Raw genomic sequence first — 16,210 nt, 5'->3', positions numbered from 1 at the left:
ATTAAACATGGTGTATGTAGGCTGATGGAAATGCCAGCAGTTTTCAAGTATTTGTCCAAAAATCAAAGGTTTGACCTGTTGGTAGAGCTAATGGGAAAAAAAGAAAAGAACTTACTCTTTTGTAAAGCTATTTCAGTCTAGACCTACACGGTGGGTCAACCCACGTCACAGTTTTTAGCACAGCCATGTTGTTGCTTGTTTACATGCTGCCCCCTAGTGTTAAATTGTATGTTTGTTAAGGACATGGATATGTTGCTTTTACAAGTATATACCGAACTCGTAACAACAGAAGTGGAGTCCAGCCTTATATTGATTATTTCTTCCATTTTGTTCATTATAAGTTGTTTTCATTGTTTGGCCTAAAAGTGAAGATACTAAGGTTAAACGTAACTTAAGGTTCTGTATATGATGAACCGTTTAAACAGAACATCTGCTCGGAAAACCACCGCAAAAAAAGACAAAAACTGCACAAGTTTCGCTGGAAACATAAAGGTGTGTTTTGCAACCTTTACAAAGTCTAAACAATCAGAAACCTTTGGTTTTGAAATTAAAACGTGAATGTTTGTGCATACCCTGCTGAGGGATTTCACATGAACCACAGTGCACATACACACCCACACGCACACACTTCAAGACAAGTTGCATATAATGCGAAAGTTGCAAGATAGCATATTAACATAAATTACAAGTGTTTGTTAATAATCGTACTTTTAAATACAATACAATTAACTCAACAGCATCCTATTAACAATGGGTTGTTTTTTTTTCAAAACTTCTTATTGAATTTCAGTATTTCTATTTCTAAAATACTAAACTTCTTCATTAAAGGTGGGAATACTTAAATTGTACCAGGTGATAGATAGTCATGGACTCAGTAGAACTAATAGAAAAAAATATCTGTACCCCTGAAACTGAAATTGGAACAGTTCTGTGTTGTTTTTACTGTTTTCCTTCAGGTTCTGTGATTCAAGCACAAATCAAAAATAAATGAACAAATGCAACATTAAAATGCCAAGTATCTGCTTTAAGCCACGATGCGTTTGTGAATGGCTTTGCATCAGTAGTGAACGTGATTTTTGGGAGATAGACGTGAATCCTTCCACAGCCAAAGCTCTGGTTGGAGAGACACACAAAATAGATGGACAAGCAAATGGTCACATGTGACCTTTTAGATTAAGGTAAAGTTTTCTGTCAGTACAAGGAATAAAATGATAAAAGAGATACTAAAGGTGGTTGATTTGCCAAAGTCAAGGGTGAATCACAGGTGAATAAATCTTTGAGATGACAGGAAAATCATTTGCACTTCAAAGCTCCACTTCATGGCAATACTCTCAAGGAAGCATGTGGACATGTTTCCTTGTCAGTGTTCAAAGTTTTTCTCTAAGCTGTCCTTGATTTGATAATCCAGCTGAGCTCTATTCCTCTTACTGAATATTAGACTAAAGGCAGGAGGACCCATGACAATTAACAGCTTATAGGGCAGGGCTGTAGCCGAGGAGAGCACCACCGGGGATGACACAAGTGTCGACTGATGTTTATAGGTTAATGGCTTCATTAACTTCTCCACAGATGTTTAATATTCATGCATATCTGTCCAAAGACTTCTGAACCTATAAACTTTGGGTAATATGTACTCACACAGTCCTTTAACGTGTTACTATAAAGCCACTTGATTTGCAGCTGAGACTTTGTATTTTAATGAAACATTTATTATTTTAGAACAAATAAAGTGTCTATTTAACTGTCGTGAAAAATCCCAGTTTACATTCATTAAGTTGAGTTTTCATAGTTGAGATTGTCATTAAAAAAAAACGTGTTTGTTTGTTCTGGTTCCAGGTTGCAGTGTCAGCTCTGTGCATGTTACAGTGAGGTTTCCTTGGAGGGGTCCTTGGCTTCCAGCACAACAGGCTTGAAAGACAAGATCTCTGTGAAGGTGTGACCTAAAGAAAGCAGCACAGCAGGATATTAAACAAAAGCACGTAGCTCACACTTTCCACCTCCTTTTGCCTCTGTCCATCTGAAATTGCAACCTCAATACGCCCCTTCATTCTTACGTTTCCACTGGTCCAAAGTCAGCTCTGCATTGTCTAGTGAGTGATCATATGGCTGTGCTTCCGTCTCCTCGTCTGGGTCTCTAAACTCAGTGAAGTAAGGCAGCGTGAGAGCTTCTGCAGCAGTTACCCGTTTTTCTGGATCTAGCAATAACATTCGCTCCAGCACTGACACGGCTGAGTGAGAATGATGACAACAGAAAATCCATTTGGAGTTTGTTTACCAAAATGAAAACACATCAAATTAAAGGCCTGAGTATGTAATACCTTGTGGATTACTTGTGGAAAACACCTTCTGAAAGTCTTTCTTTTCCACTTTTCCAAGGCTTTTGAGGTAGGATTTTGCCTAAGAAGAGACAGAGAGGACAACGAATAGGCATAAAATATGATAAATCCATATTAGGTATGTGTTTATTAACTTAATACTGTACCACTAAAGTCCAACAAAGCACTCAAATCTGCCTCCAGTTCCTAAAATGTCATTGTTTCAAGCACAACTAAGCACCACAACAATCTTTAGGACCACAAAGTTACACATTTTTGGAACTCACATCCTCAGAGTCTAGTTTTGATATAAATTCCTGTGATGGTGTTCCTATGAGCTTCATGATCTCAGTCAGCTGATCTAGGTCTGAAGAAGAGGTGTTAAGGCTCAAATAAGAATAAAAAGGTACAATAAAAAAGATATTAGGTTAGACAAAAGCAACATGTTTGTTTTATAACTTGTGAGTCAACAAGGTGAAAGGATACGGTCACTGCCTTTAAAAAGAGGTTTTCCTTGCAGCATCTCTGCCATGATGCAGCCCACTGACCAAATGTCCACTGAGAAAGAAGAAATAAAAAGCAGAGTTGAGAAAACACCAAACATTTAGTAATCCATTCTAAAACAAAGTGTTACAACAGCCCCACCTAGTGGATAATAACTAAGACAACACCGGGCTTAACAGTACTGACATCTTCTGTTTGTACAATAACTTTAGCATATTTTAATTCATTCTTCTCAATTTAATTTAATTTTATTTATTGTGTGAATTCACAACAACAGTCACCTCAAGACACTTTAAATTTTAAGATAAAGATGCTACAACATTAGAGGGAAAACCACCACAATCAGACGATCCCCTGAGAGATAGCACTTAGCAACAGTGGGACAGACATCTGCTGTGGCATTTAGGATGAGGGGAAAATCGTCCAAGTTACAGGCCCCTCAAAGACATAGATTAATATCAGACACTGTTTAAGTGCCTTATTTTCCAGCATTTTTATTCCCTAATAACTTAAGTAGTAAATAAAAATAAATTCTTCAGGACTGGACACATTTAAACTCTGTGACAAAACAGCAAAAACATTCCAAACTAAAAAAAAAAACCTACAAATTAAAGCCAAAATCTTTCTTTTGTTCACTAAGATTTATTCTATAACCAGCTGAGAATCAATTATCACAGGATATATCACATTTTTGCAAATTGTAATGTGTAGATGCTAACTTGGATGTTTAGTCTATTTTCTGATAATTAACCACAGAAAACTTAAATAGGTCTACTTTCTGTAAACATTCATGGCTTATGTCGTAATATGAAAGTACTTGTACTCTTTTTGGATCCTTCTGTGTTTGTTTGAGAACCCCAACATCTATTTCTCAAATATATCACTATAGCCACCTGCTGTCATAGACAGCAGTCACAAAGGGACCAGTGTTAACTGCTAATACTGCTCATGTTGTCACAGTTATATTGCCATTCTTGGCGACTGTCTCGACAACTTGAACATTTTCAGCTGGGCCTCATGAACTGGAGAATAGCTCTCATTTCTGCAGGACTGTCTTACTGGATCCTAAAACTTGCCCTTTTTTTTTTGCTATGAACATCATTGGGTCAAACACTGAAAGCGTTGCCGTAGGGTCAGGATGTGATTGCTGTTGTAAACGTTAGTTATAAACCGGGTCTGGCTGCAAGTTTTTAATCATTGCTCTAAGTCTGTCACATAAACCTTTTCGACAGCAGGTCTTGTGACACGTGTCATTTGTGAAAGTAACAGATCACAAAGCTTGCTGAGATGTTGACTCTTTATATTATATTCCCATCTGGACTAAGCTTTACACTCTCATGATGATCAGACAGAAAAGTCCTTTTTTCACAAGATTGTGATGTATGGACACTGGGCATGTTGCTTATGACCAATCGCAGATAGTTGCACAGTTGCAAAACACACATTTTAGAATATTGCATACATGAATAGTGCTTATTTGGTCAGTTTAATTTCCCTAAAAAGTATATAAAATAAAAAATTGGTAAGTATGAAAAAAAGATTACATTAAAAAAATATTTTGAGACAGAAGATGAGCCTGGCATCAGAATGGAGGCATAAAGGAGACCTTAACTTGATTTGACCACCCTCCTATCCCATTTGGTCCCTGAAAATTACCCAAAATTGGCTTTGTGAAGTTTCATCTAACGAATTAGCAGAAAACAGATCAAACATTTAGGGTACAAAGACTCGGTGTTCTCTATGTCCTGCCAATTGAATTGTTGCACTTTTTCCTTTGAACATTTAATGGGACTATCTTCTGTCAGGGAGTTAAAAGAGCTCAAAAAGTACTGGAAAAATAAGAGAACATAAAAAGCCCCACATTTCAACACACCCCACGTACTCTGAAAAGAGGGGATTCGTTGATTTTTAATGGAATGACCCAGCAGCAAAAATCCCACACTTTAAGGTTAATTTAAAATTAAAGCTAGACAAACACTTTGCCATGTTTTCCCTAAAGCTAATATTCTCCACCTACAGGCATCGGGCACTGTTCAAAGGAACATCTAGGAAATGGAGTTAAGCACACAGTGAGTAGAACAACCACTTTGTGCTGTTAATGATTTGGTGCTAATGGGGAGCGCTGAACTTGACACACAGATAGAAAGATCACAGTAAGAGTGCTTTTTTTTTCACCCCTGAATGAGCTCTACATTACCCGTCTGAGTGTAGTGCATCCAGTTCAGGATCACCTCTGGGGCTCTGTACCAGCGAGTTACTACGTACCCCGTCATCTCACTGTCTGCCTGCCTGGCTAAGCCAAAGTCCAAGATCTGCAACAAACATTAAAGTAAAATTAAAGTCTTAGCAGGGACTTAATATAAAAACATACAAACGTCAATGAAATTCTGTCTCGTGCAGTTATCAGTGTTATTACAGAACTCCGTTTTGACAGTGCACGCAAATAAAACAAAAACTGAGACATGATTGTTTTTTATCAGGGTGTGTTCGTGTGTACCTTGAGCTCGCAGTCTTGGTTGATAGCGAGATTTCCTGGTTTGAGGTCCTGCAAATGTTGACATGAAAAGACAAGCAACGCCGCACCATAGTAGGAAGAGAAACACCAACAACCATTTATCTTAATACTTTTCACATATTTCACATATATGTTTGGTGAAAAATACATATTAAAGAGAGCCTACCCTGTGAATGATACCAGCAGAATGGATATACTGTAATAAAGGAATGCAACGAGCTGAATATTTTAACATAGTAATAATGGATTGGCAGCTGATCAAAGCAGAGCTCCTTACCTTGAGCCCTTTAAGCATCTGGTAAACCAAATATTGAATTTTTTCTTCTGAGAGCTTCTGCATCTTCATCAGCTTCCCCAGATCTGTTCCCATGAAGGGCATCACCAGATAACTTGGAAAATAACAAAAAATCATATTTAAAACTTTACAAATGTCCTTGAGGATTTGCAGAGAACACAGTTTTAATATCTCCATGCTTCTGTCAGAGTGGCAGAAAAGGTACTTACAAATCACGAAATCTGTCCAGAGAGAGGTCAGCTGTAAACACATCTAACAGGCCAATCACCTGCATCAGGAGGAAATGACATCAAATCAACGTTTCATATGAGGCATGTGTCTATAAAGACATTAGTTTGCTCATTTTAACAAGTTTGGACTTTTTTATGCTCACATTTTCATGTTTCATGTGTTTGAGGAGCCTCAGCTCCCTGTAGGCCCGTTTTGCAAAGATGTCAGACTGGAACGGTCTGTAGAGCTTCTTGATTGCCACCTTTGCTCCTGTTCTTGAGTCTCCTGCAGAGCTGAAGGAGATATGAACACAATATTGTGCAAACGTTTCGAGACAACTCGCATTTTTTAAATATTTTGCTAGGAAAATTAGAAACAGATGATTTATTGAAATGTACAAACATAAATGAAAATATGTGAATTTGTGAAATTCTAACAAACATAAAAGTCAATATTTTGTATGACAGTTTTTATTCTTCAACACAGCCTAAAGTTTCTTAGGCAAGCTTTCTTTTCATTTCTTTAAGCTTCGGGAATAGTTCTGCTTCTTCAAGGACATTCAAAGCTCTTCTTTGTTGGGTATACTTTTACTACATTAGCAGTGTTTTTGGAATCACTGACATGCTGAAAAATGAAGCCACTGTCAATCCGATGCTTTCCAGGTGCTTTTCCATGGTGGATCAAAATCATTTTTGCATTCATAATTCCATCAGTTTTGACATGAATAGAACCTCAAACCATGACCTAGTATCCACTGTGTTTTACAGTTGGCTGTAGACACTCACTGTTGTATTTGTCTTTTAACCTCCTTCTTATATATCGAGGATTTAAACCAAAACTTTAAACATTCTTATTCATCGCTCCGCAGGACCTGTTACCACTGATTTTCAGTGTAGTTTGACATACCCTGGCCTTTCTCCCTGTTTTCATTCCTCATGACTTCCTGACAGCCATCCTTTCACTGAGACCATTTCTGATGAGGCTTCAGCAAGTAGTAAATGGACTAACTGAAGTGCCAGATGCATCTCTCGAGTCTTGTGTCAGGGGTTTGCTGGATTTTTTCAAGTTTCTTAAGGGCATGACTTTCAGATACTGCTCATGTGTTATAGACAGTTTTTTAAGCTGGCCACTTATTCTTTTCCAGTTAAAGCACACACTGTTCACCAAACCAACATGGGCCAAGTTTCTACCTAATAGCTTTTTGGGAATTTCCTTGTTGGTGCAAAAATATTATTTCATTCTTGTTATATTTGGGATTTTATTTAGATTCAGCTAAATAGAAACAGAAATAGAAACAAATTATTTGTTGTTGTTTTTTTTTTTGATGGGCCACTAGTATCGAAGCACCTAAAGATAGTGTCTAAAACCAGTTCTTTGTTAAGTTGTTTGTTACACAACAGTGGTTAATCACTCAACATTGGTGCCTCCTTTTATGCTTGAATGATTCATAGGTCAACATTCCTCTGAAAATGGTCAGATTCAAGGAATAGACTTGCAATTAGTGAAAAAGAAGCCAATTAATTTTGAAAGACTTTCGGAAAGCCTGGATAACTGATGCCAGAGAGCATTTAAAAATATTAAAGAAAGTCTGGTTTCTTGGAAGCAAAGATATCAAGATATCTGCACAGCACTATACATATGCGATGGCGTGAGACAAATTTTAAAAATAGCCCTTTATTATTTCCTGTATGAGGAAATCTAGGCAAGGAACATTCCTGGTTAGGCTGTGTAACTGAAAGTTGTTTCCTTATCTTCGGTTGAGGAATTGTGTTTTTTAGTCCAAATCTGTGTTTACAGGCAAACACCTACTTGCTCTGACGTGGCTCGGCAGTGATCTCTGGCTGGAACGGAGTTGTTCATGTGTTATTAAGTTGTATTCAGTCGGTCAGTGTCCGCCCAAGACGTTAATCATTGATAACAAAGGGTCCGCATGCTGCGAGACGCACAAAGGTGCCTGAAAAGCCGCTTTTTACTATCGTGCTTTTATTAAACTTGGCTCAGCTTTGCCATTTCACACGCAAATGTGCTGCTCATAATTAAGCTCTGTTGCTGTCAGGGTGATTGTGTAGAACGCAAGTAGTGTTGCTGCAAGTGTCTCCATCATATCAGGAAGTGAAGCAGCATGTGTTCAGCGGACCGTAGATACTTTTTCTTTTGTTTGACTGTGGCACAGTGCAGCCGTCTGTAGGGCACCATCTGTTCCGTCGCTCTCTTTGTTTCACCGCTCCACATCAAGCAGCAGTGCTGTCGGCTAATAGTTTCTTCCAATTTCTTAAGGTTTCACTTACCATACCGTCCCGTACGCTCCGGTCCCCACCTGCTTCAGATCCCGGTACCGCTCCGGTACTTCCCATGATGTTTTGTTAATTTCCAGGCGGTGATAGCCCGGTCTGATTCGCGTATTCATCTTATCTATTATAAACTCGATAGGCAGTACAGCACAAGCCCCTTTTTAAACTTGTTTAGGCTCTTCCGGCGTTACGATCTCATTGTCCCAGATCCCACCTATGCGCTCACCCGCGATCATTGCGCAGCTGTACTCAGGGCGCACCCTGAGGTCGCTAAAAGCCACTCCCGAGTCCTGCTGTAGTTGGCCTACAATTAAAGGTGAAGAAGAGAAGGCAACGTGAGAGAAACGAGCACATAGCGCTTTAAGTGCGTAAAACCTGTTTAGCAACCTAAGGATATGATTTCATTTTATAAATACACAAACGAGTGACAAATTAAAGAAGAAACTACAACCTTGACTGAAAACTAAATAAAAAAATGTTCAGAGTAAACATCTTCATGATGAGGTATTTCTGTTCAAATAGGGGTAGACAATGCTTTAACTGACAGGACAGATGGAGTCACTCGTTGGTTTAACGAGTAAGAAATTGGCGTGAAACGTGCCTTGGCTTTCGCAATCCGGTTGTCTTTGTAACTTGCGTGTTTGCGACACCGTAGTCTACATTCAATTGTGCTATTTAGGAGGAGCCTACAAAGAGCAAATGTTTCAGGCGTGTTGGAACAGGAACGTTACTCAAGCCAGGAGGCACCAGCTGTGCTTTTAGAAATCCTTGAATGTGTCACCCAGGTAACAGAACAAGGAAACAAGCCTATCACAAAACCAAACTGGAAATGTTACATGGTCACGTGTTCTGTGTGACATTTACACAGGAGGAAATTTATTATTTGAGAGATTAAGAAACAGTGACAACATTAAAATGTTACGCAGACATGGACGTGGAGTTTCCTTCTGTAACTGAACTGCAGGTATGCCACGAAGTAAAATAAAAAAACAAAGACACAATGACTCTTGATCACTCAGTTTATTGATTCTGTTAGAAGAGCTCCAACGGACATTTCACATAAAGCATATTCACCAAAAAGGCGCAACATGTGATGAGTAGTGCTGTTGCGTATGTAGTACAGTTAATACAAATCTATGAATGGCTGTGGCTGTCTTCTACTCTTCGCACAAAAAAAGTCTTTTTGTGGCACATTCTACAAATAACTTCCTCTTTCTGTGCAGCCACAACCTGAAGAAAGTAAATCGCAACATCCTGTTCTCGTTTGTCCTTCACTAAACTTGGTTACTAGACAAAAAAAAAAAAAAAAGTAAATTACATCCGTGGCTCTATGAATGTCTTGACAGCTGCAAAAGAAAATGCTTTCTAATATAGGAAAACATACTGTGCGTGCTTATCTGCTTTATATTGTGCGTGTTTGTTGGCTGCGGCATCCTAATCATGTGTAGTAACACAGTTTTAGCCACAGATATAATATCATCATAACACATTCACTCTCTCACACACATATTTTTGGTATATGTCGAGGTGTCACCTCACAGTTTGTCAGAGCCAGACAGGCCACTGTAAGACTTGTTGCCTGACTCATCATTAATAGCTTATTAAACACAAAACAGACAGGAAAAAAAATTGACCCGAGTTTCTGTAAATATACTGCTTAAACTGCACAATATCATATATAAATTTTATATAAAATCTCATCCACTTATTTAAGGATGACTCAAATGTTAAACAAGGATACAAAAAATGATATTACAGCTTTAAAACGTATATCTTTTTAAATTTTATATAGAATTTGTATTTTTTGTGGAAACAAACTCAACACGCTGTCTGTTTTGTGCCATCCAGCTTGCCTGTGAGGTGCTGTGCCTCATGCCGACCTTCCTGAAACTGCCTGCTAAAATAACAAAGTTGTCCAGCAGCTGAAGAGTTATAAAAATGTGAAAAAAATTATCTTTAAACACTTTGAAACGCTCTTGTTATTTTAGGCAGGAGAGATCACGGTCAAGGAAGTTACTACGAAGATCATGTGACACAGATTTCATTGGCCCAAGCTGGGGGCTTGCTGTCATAAGGCACAGGATTTCTGGGCATAGCGGTAGCTGCTTCTTGCTGTTGCTCCTCTCCTTCATCCCTTTCTCCTTCTGCACTGGTCCCACCTCCACCAACCCACGCAGGGAGCTCCAGACCTGGCTGTGAAGAGAAAGGCTTCTCCAGAACCTTGAGGACACGCTGGACCTGCAGCAAAGAGCAGAAGTGAGACTGGGTCACCACACTGAAAATGAAAAACGTAAAAGGGAATTAAGGGTAAATGAAGCACAGTCTGATTTCCAGTGAATGCTTCTGGGGAAGTTGTCTGTATTTCTCTACCAAAATCTACAGGAGACAAAGGTAGTTATGTTTCTATCTAGTAAAAATTAGAATCGACTAGAACCTGACCTCAGAGAAGTCCCCATTCTCAGCAGCCTCTATGGCATTCTGGGCAATGTAGTTTCTGAGTATCACGCGAGGGTTGGTGCTGTCCATCACCCTCACTCTCTCCTCCTGCACAGCCTGCACATCACTCTGGCCTTCCAGCTCACGAGCCAGACGTTTCCTGTGGCAGTGATAACACAAAACATTCCCTCAGAGAAGTGCAGCAAAGGAACAATAATCACCTCGACACACATTTCCTCTTTTTTCTGTCTGTTTGCACATTTAAAAAAAAAAAAACCCAAAAGCTAATCCGGTCTATGCAGTTCCTCCTCTGCTCTCATTTTCCATGCTTTTCTTTCTCGTCCCTTGCTAATAAAACTTACTCACTCATTTTTTTTGCCCCCGTCTCACCTATACTGAGTGATCCAGGATGTCCAATCCTCTGCCTGTTTGGTTTTCAGCTCCTCCTGGGTGGTCTCCATCAGATCCTTTAGTTTGCTGAGTCGCTCTAACTGCCTCGCGATTGTTGCTCTGTCTGAGATCATCTGGAACAGTGCTGGGTTGCTCTGAGCCATAGAAAGCAGCACTGCCAGTTCACTGTGGATACAAAACATCACTGTTATAATTCTTATAGGCCAATAAATAAATATGTTGGAAAAGAAAACACAGACATAGTGCAGGCAATCTAAGAGTTTAGAGAGAAAGTAAGGTACTGAGATAAAGAGTCCAGTGACTGTTTGTATCCATAGAAAGACTGGGTTACACAAAACTCACTCCAAAGTCCATCTTTATATCTAGTTTAGTCAGGGATCAACCTTCCACATAATTTGGGGCATCATAAAATGCAGAATTAAATATTTTCTTTATAATTGTTTCACTTGCTAAATAATGAGCTCAGCTATTTCTGTCTGTATTTGAGCTCCAGATTCTTTCCATCGAATGTTCTCTCCAGTCTGCAGACACTCGTTACCATTCAGGGAAAATGCATCACAGGTACCATTACCCTTCTAAATTAATTTGATAAGGATTGGGTTTCAGAAATTTTAATCAAATTTAATACTTTCGAATCCTATTTTAACAGAAAAATATCAGATTACAGGTTCCCATAAAAAACAAAAACAAATAAAAAAAACCAACAACAACACTTCAAATAAGCATTTAGGACCATCTTGAAAGCTATGCTGGGTAGGCAGTAGAAGGATAATAAAATTATGGCACAACAGCTGCTAACAAAGGCAAACAAGGTCAGTGATGGCAGTAATTTATTGTCCATGTTGAATTTGTTGAAGCATTTGTCTAGTTTTAGGAAAATGGACATGTGATATGGGTGTAAAGGATCCGGGAAGGAGGGCATATGGTTTCTGATAACATCCAACAGACAGCAAATATGGGTATCACTTCCAAAAGTCTCAGTTCCCGAGATCCCAAACAAAAAAACAAAAGAAAAGAAAAAACAGTCCCAATGGGTGCAAACCAAAACAAGGTCTGAAGTGCTTCCAAAAACTATGTTAAAGTGTTACAGTATCCCTGCCTGCTTATTTAGTACTGCGATTCTTACTGCTCTCCTCTTGATACTGGACAGATTTTAGAGTTAAAAATGCTGGATGGATAGGCATGTGACCTAAAATGAGTGATAATTTTACTTTATGTTCAGTGGTTAGTATTATCACCTCACAGGAAAAAGATTCTGTGACTGCACACCGGCTACTCCGGCTTCCTTCCACGGTACAAAGAGGTGCAGTTAGGTGAACTAGTGACTCCAAACTGGCTGTACGTAAGAATACGAGGATAAATAGTTGACTGTCACTCTGTGTTAGCCCTGAGATAGACTGCCAACCTGCTCAGGTGCACGCTGCCTCTCGTCATAGTAAGGTACTGAGATAAAGAGTCCAGTGACTGTTTGTATCCATAGGTTCTAGACTCCTTTGACCCTTAAATGGATAACCAATTTTAAAAAATGAATGAATGGATTGACCGATGGGTGAATAAATGGAAACAATAATATCAATGTTTGCATCATTTTCTGCTGCCTTCAAGTCACCAAAAATATCAACAGATGCTGCTTTAAGAAGCAGCATGTAAAAGACATGATGTATATGAAGCCTCACTAGTGACACCCAGAGGCTGCAGTATGAACTACACTGAATAAAAAGCAAAACATTTGACATTATCACCACAGGCACAGTCATTATTTCTATTCTAATAGTTTTAAGTAAAAATATAAGTGAATTTGGCCATGATGCGTAACACGCTGGGCTTGTGTGTGCGTAGCGGTATAACTATTAGCTAGCTCACCGTGGATCCATCGTGGGCTTGTTGGCAGCCTTGAGCTCCTCTAGGGAGGCGCACTGCTCAATCAAGAGGTCTGTGGCTTTCTTGACAGAGTCCTCTTCTCCCTCGCTATTTTCCTCAGTGGGACAAGAAATCAGACTCAAGCTACGGAAGGTGTTGGTGAAGTCAGCACCTGCAGAAGGGAGGCAGAAAAATGTTATTACAATGTTACATCCATCATTAAATATTTTTCCTGTTTCATATGCAGTGCCGTATGCACGCATTCTTAGACTCTCAGTCTGTCACTAGATTAAATGTTTCGTCACATCAAACTCTCTTTCTAAGCAGTACACAAAATAGTCCCACCTGTGTTGTGCATTGTCTGAAGCAGTTTGGTGATCAGGATCTCGTCCTCAGGGTCCTCCTTCTTCAGCAAACCCAGCTTCTTCCTCATGTTCTCCAAGTAGAAACGGTTATAAAGATCCAGGTACTCCTCCAGTACAGCCTCAGCCCGGTCTGGTGGCAACTCTGGAGCAAGAGCCTCTGCTAGCTTTACGAGGTTCCACCTACAGATAGCTGGCTGGGCTTGGTAGGAGTATCGTCCAGAGTTGTCCGAGGCATTACAAATAAAATCTGGATCAAATCTGAGAGAAATAAGAAGCGCTCAAACCTAATGTGTTATAATTAATGTATTATAATTATGGCTTCACTCCGACTCCGTGACTCTAACCTAATGAGTATGATGGTAACATGTGTGACAGGAATATTTTAAAATGCATACAGTTAAACACTGACCTGTCCATGAAGCCGTATGGACCATAGTCCAGCGTGAGTCCCAGGATGCTCATATTGTCCGTGTTCAGGACACCGTGGCAGAATCCCACGCACTGCCACTGAGCCACAAGTCGAGCTGTACGAAGCACCACCTACATACAGGAAGAGATGACAGCAATCCCATCAGGTCTCTAAAATCTGAGAACAGCCCTGAGCATATTACATCATAACTTCTTTCTATGGATCAGATAAAAAATGTTATCAAAGTTATTCCAGGCCTACAGTGCTAAGAAAATCTTGAATACATAACAATTTTTGATTTGCTGCAACATTTCACTGTCTCTACACGCTGACAGGTGAGAGTGTAACTCATGCTCTGACCTCTCGAAAGAAAGCTACGTTCCTCTCCACCCGATCTGGGTAGTTCTGTTGGATCTCAGGGTAGAACATCTCAATGACATAATCCATCATTTGACCTCGGATCTCATCGCGCCCATAGCTGGGACCCTGGCGACCTGTGAACTCATTGGCGGGCTTGAAGATCTCAAAAGATCCAAACCTGCTCAGGCCGTGAACACAAACAAATCCCATTTAAACACAAATAGAAACTCAATATGAGTAAGTAGGTCAGGTAATGTGCACCCACCTGATGAAGGTAGGAGCAATGCGGAGGACCACAGAACATCTTTCGTGGCGAGCGTGCCCGTTGTAGTACACATCACGTATGACCCTGCTGTCGGAAGTGACTACAGAGCCTGCTCTGGTGGTGGGCACTCCCAGGAAGAACATCGCCTCGCTGCACAGGAACTCTCTTATACTGGAACGCAGGACCTTACGGCCATCAGCTTGTCTGTGGAAGAGAAAAGGACTTTTTTTTTTCCAATGCTCAGCAAAAAAGGTGCATCTGATTGCCAAATATTGCCTTTCTTCAATCACATATGCTCTGTTAAAACAGAGAAGTATTTTTCATGTTTTAATCTCTCTGGTGGAGTTATAAAAATAGATTAAGCCACATTTATTCTTAACCTAATAAATAAATTAAACATAATCTTGCAAAGCCCACTCAAACTGACAATGAAAGCAACCCCTTGTACCTGGAGTACGGGGTCAGCCCAGCTCCTTTCACCTGAATCTCCCACCGGCCACTCGGGTTTTCTCGGAGAAGTTCGGGATCTTGGCCAGACGGAACCTTCACCTCTCCCAGGTAACAGGCCGCCCCATCGCCCAGCTGTCCGGCGAATTGTCCGTACTGATGTCCGCAGTAGCAGTGAGCGGCGGGTTCAGATCCTGGCATGACTTTGGATCCGCTGAGATATTCTGGCCCGAGAGGATCGTTCACGACCTCCTCTCCGTCCAGCCCCAGCAGTGCCTGAGCTTGGTGGGACACGGCCACGAACCGAGGCTTGGTCAGCGGTTGTGGTGTCACCCGGGAGAAACACGCTCCCTTCACCTGCCGCACCCCCTGCTCCTCGGATGGATCCAGGGGAAGTTTCTTGAGGGCGACGTTGTCAAATTCGAGCCGCTCCAGCGAAGAACGACTCATGGCCAGACCCATGTCGTCCATCCCGGCAGTGGAGACGAGTCTTAAGGCGGACACACCGGAAAGAAAGACGCGTGACGGTCCCAGCCTAGGTCCTAAATAAGCCATGCAAACCAGGCCATCTGTCTGCGTCTATCCGCTGGCGCAGTTAAAAAGTATTCACTAGTCACGCTTTCATAATCCTGCAAGCTACAGCGGATGTTTGTGAGATACGGTGTAACGACAGTATTCGTCCGATCGGAAACAAACAGAAAATACGGAACTGCATTGACCGAATAGAGTTATTTAGGTTTAAAATATTTTTTCTCATAAATTATCAAAATAAATTAAATTTAAAAAAAATCATTTGCATAAAATTAAAACGACAGGACTACAACAGTTTTGAGACAAATATATTTTTCCTTTACTTAAAATGTTTATAAATTCCATTTCTAAATCTCACTGCTTGGTGTGTTTATGTGTTTACATCAATGGCAGTACAACACGCTGAGGAAGAAAATCTTACAATACAAGGATTCCTACAGGAAATGGGAGACACACACAGAGGAGATGCTGCAGAGGTTGGACTTTATATGAATTATCCAAAATATGGAAAGCTTGCAAGTTGTCCACTTATGATTTCAAGTTCAAGTTAATCTTTCATATTCTTTTATTCGGATTATAAAAGGAAATTAACTTGTCTAACTTTACCTTGAAATTAATGTCTGTACAGTTTAGACTACTCGATTATTATTAATGGGACAGCTCATATTTCAAGGGAAGGTCATGTAGCCAGTGATTACAAACTCAGTAAGAAGCTCTACAAGAGATACAGCTCAGTGTTGGGCAATGTAAGACTCAAAGGCAGCAGTGATAACAGAATAAGGCTTTATCTCCCAAATCTGACCGGCTCAGTTTCCTTCATAGAAGATAAAAAACAACAGTCATTAAAAACATGATGGTTCATTTGAGAGAAAGAAACATGTTTTGTAATTTTCAGCATTTCGGTCCATGAGTTTATCTCAGACTGGGAAATAATAATGCATATATTCCAGAAGTACAGTTGGCACACTGAATATTAGGATGTTTCCTTGTGATGGT

At 40.1% G+C, this 16,210-nt stretch overlaps 2 protein-coding genes across 2 annotated transcripts; both read right to left on the bottom strand.

Annotated features, from left to right (window-relative positions):
- Window positions 1-1,687: 1,687 nt before the first annotated feature.
- On the bottom strand, window positions 1,688-8,461 carry mapk12a (mitogen-activated protein kinase 12a). The gene is made up of 12 exons (XM_082540006.1): window positions 8,128-8,461; window positions 6,003-6,132; window positions 5,839-5,897; window positions 5,612-5,723; window positions 5,501-5,530; window positions 5,317-5,364; window positions 5,017-5,131; window positions 2,802-2,873; window positions 2,603-2,682; window positions 2,319-2,397; window positions 2,055-2,228; window positions 1,688-1,940 (listed from the first exon to the last, which is right to left on the bottom strand). The coding sequence occupies exons 1-12, from the start codon at window positions 8,244-8,246 to the stop codon at window positions 1,861-1,863; spliced, it is 1,098 nt and encodes a 365-aa protein (XP_082396132.1). The 5' UTR covers window positions 8,247-8,461; the 3' UTR covers window positions 1,688-1,860.
- A 674-nt stretch (window positions 8,462-9,135) lies between these two features.
- Window positions 9,136-15,373, bottom strand: selenoo1 (selenoprotein O1). Its single transcript, XM_082539968.1, has 9 exons — window positions 14,685-15,373; window positions 14,237-14,440; window positions 13,972-14,149; window positions 13,612-13,742; window positions 13,183-13,460; window positions 12,841-13,009; window positions 10,957-11,142; window positions 10,570-10,726; window positions 9,136-10,368 (listed from the first exon to the last, which is right to left on the bottom strand). Exons 1-9 carry the CDS (start codon window positions 15,236-15,238, stop codon window positions 10,156-10,158), a joined length of 2,070 nt encoding a protein of 689 aa, XP_082396094.1. The 5' UTR covers window positions 15,239-15,373; the 3' UTR covers window positions 9,136-10,155.
- Between the last annotated feature and the right edge of the window lie 837 nt (window positions 15,374-16,210).

The sequence above is a fragment of the Aulonocara stuartgranti genome, assembly GCF_965226115.1.
Source record: "Aulonocara stuartgranti genome assembly, chromosome: 7".
In the NCBI taxonomy this organism is placed as follows: Eukaryota; Metazoa; Chordata; class Actinopteri; order Cichliformes; family Cichlidae; genus Aulonocara; species Aulonocara stuartgranti.
This window is presented reverse-complemented; position numbering and strand designations above follow the sequence as displayed.

Coding starts and splice junctions, on each gene's coding strand:
- mapk12a (XM_082540006.1), bottom strand. CDS start 8,246: ATGAATACGCGAATCAGACCGGGCTATCACCGCCTGGAAATTAACAAA. Junction 5,724..5,838: donor CTGGACAGATTTCGTGATTT/GTAAGTACCTTT, acceptor TTATTTTCCAAG/TTATCTGGTGATGCCCTTCA. Junction 2,229..2,318: donor TTCCACAAGTAATCCACAAG/GTATTACATACT, acceptor ATTCTCACTCAG/CCGTGTCAGTGCTGGAGCGA.
- selenoo1 (XM_082539968.1), bottom strand. CDS start 15,238: ATGGCTTATTTAGGACCTAGGCTGGGACCGTCACGCGTCTTTCTTTCC. Junction 14,441..14,684: donor GGGCTGACCCCGTACTCCAG/GTACAAGGGGTT, acceptor TCTCTTCCACAG/ACAAGCTGATGGCCGTAAGG. Junction 14,150..14,236: donor ATTGCTCCTACCTTCATCAG/GTGGGTGCACAT, acceptor CGGCCTGAGCAG/GTTTGGATCTTTTGAGATCT.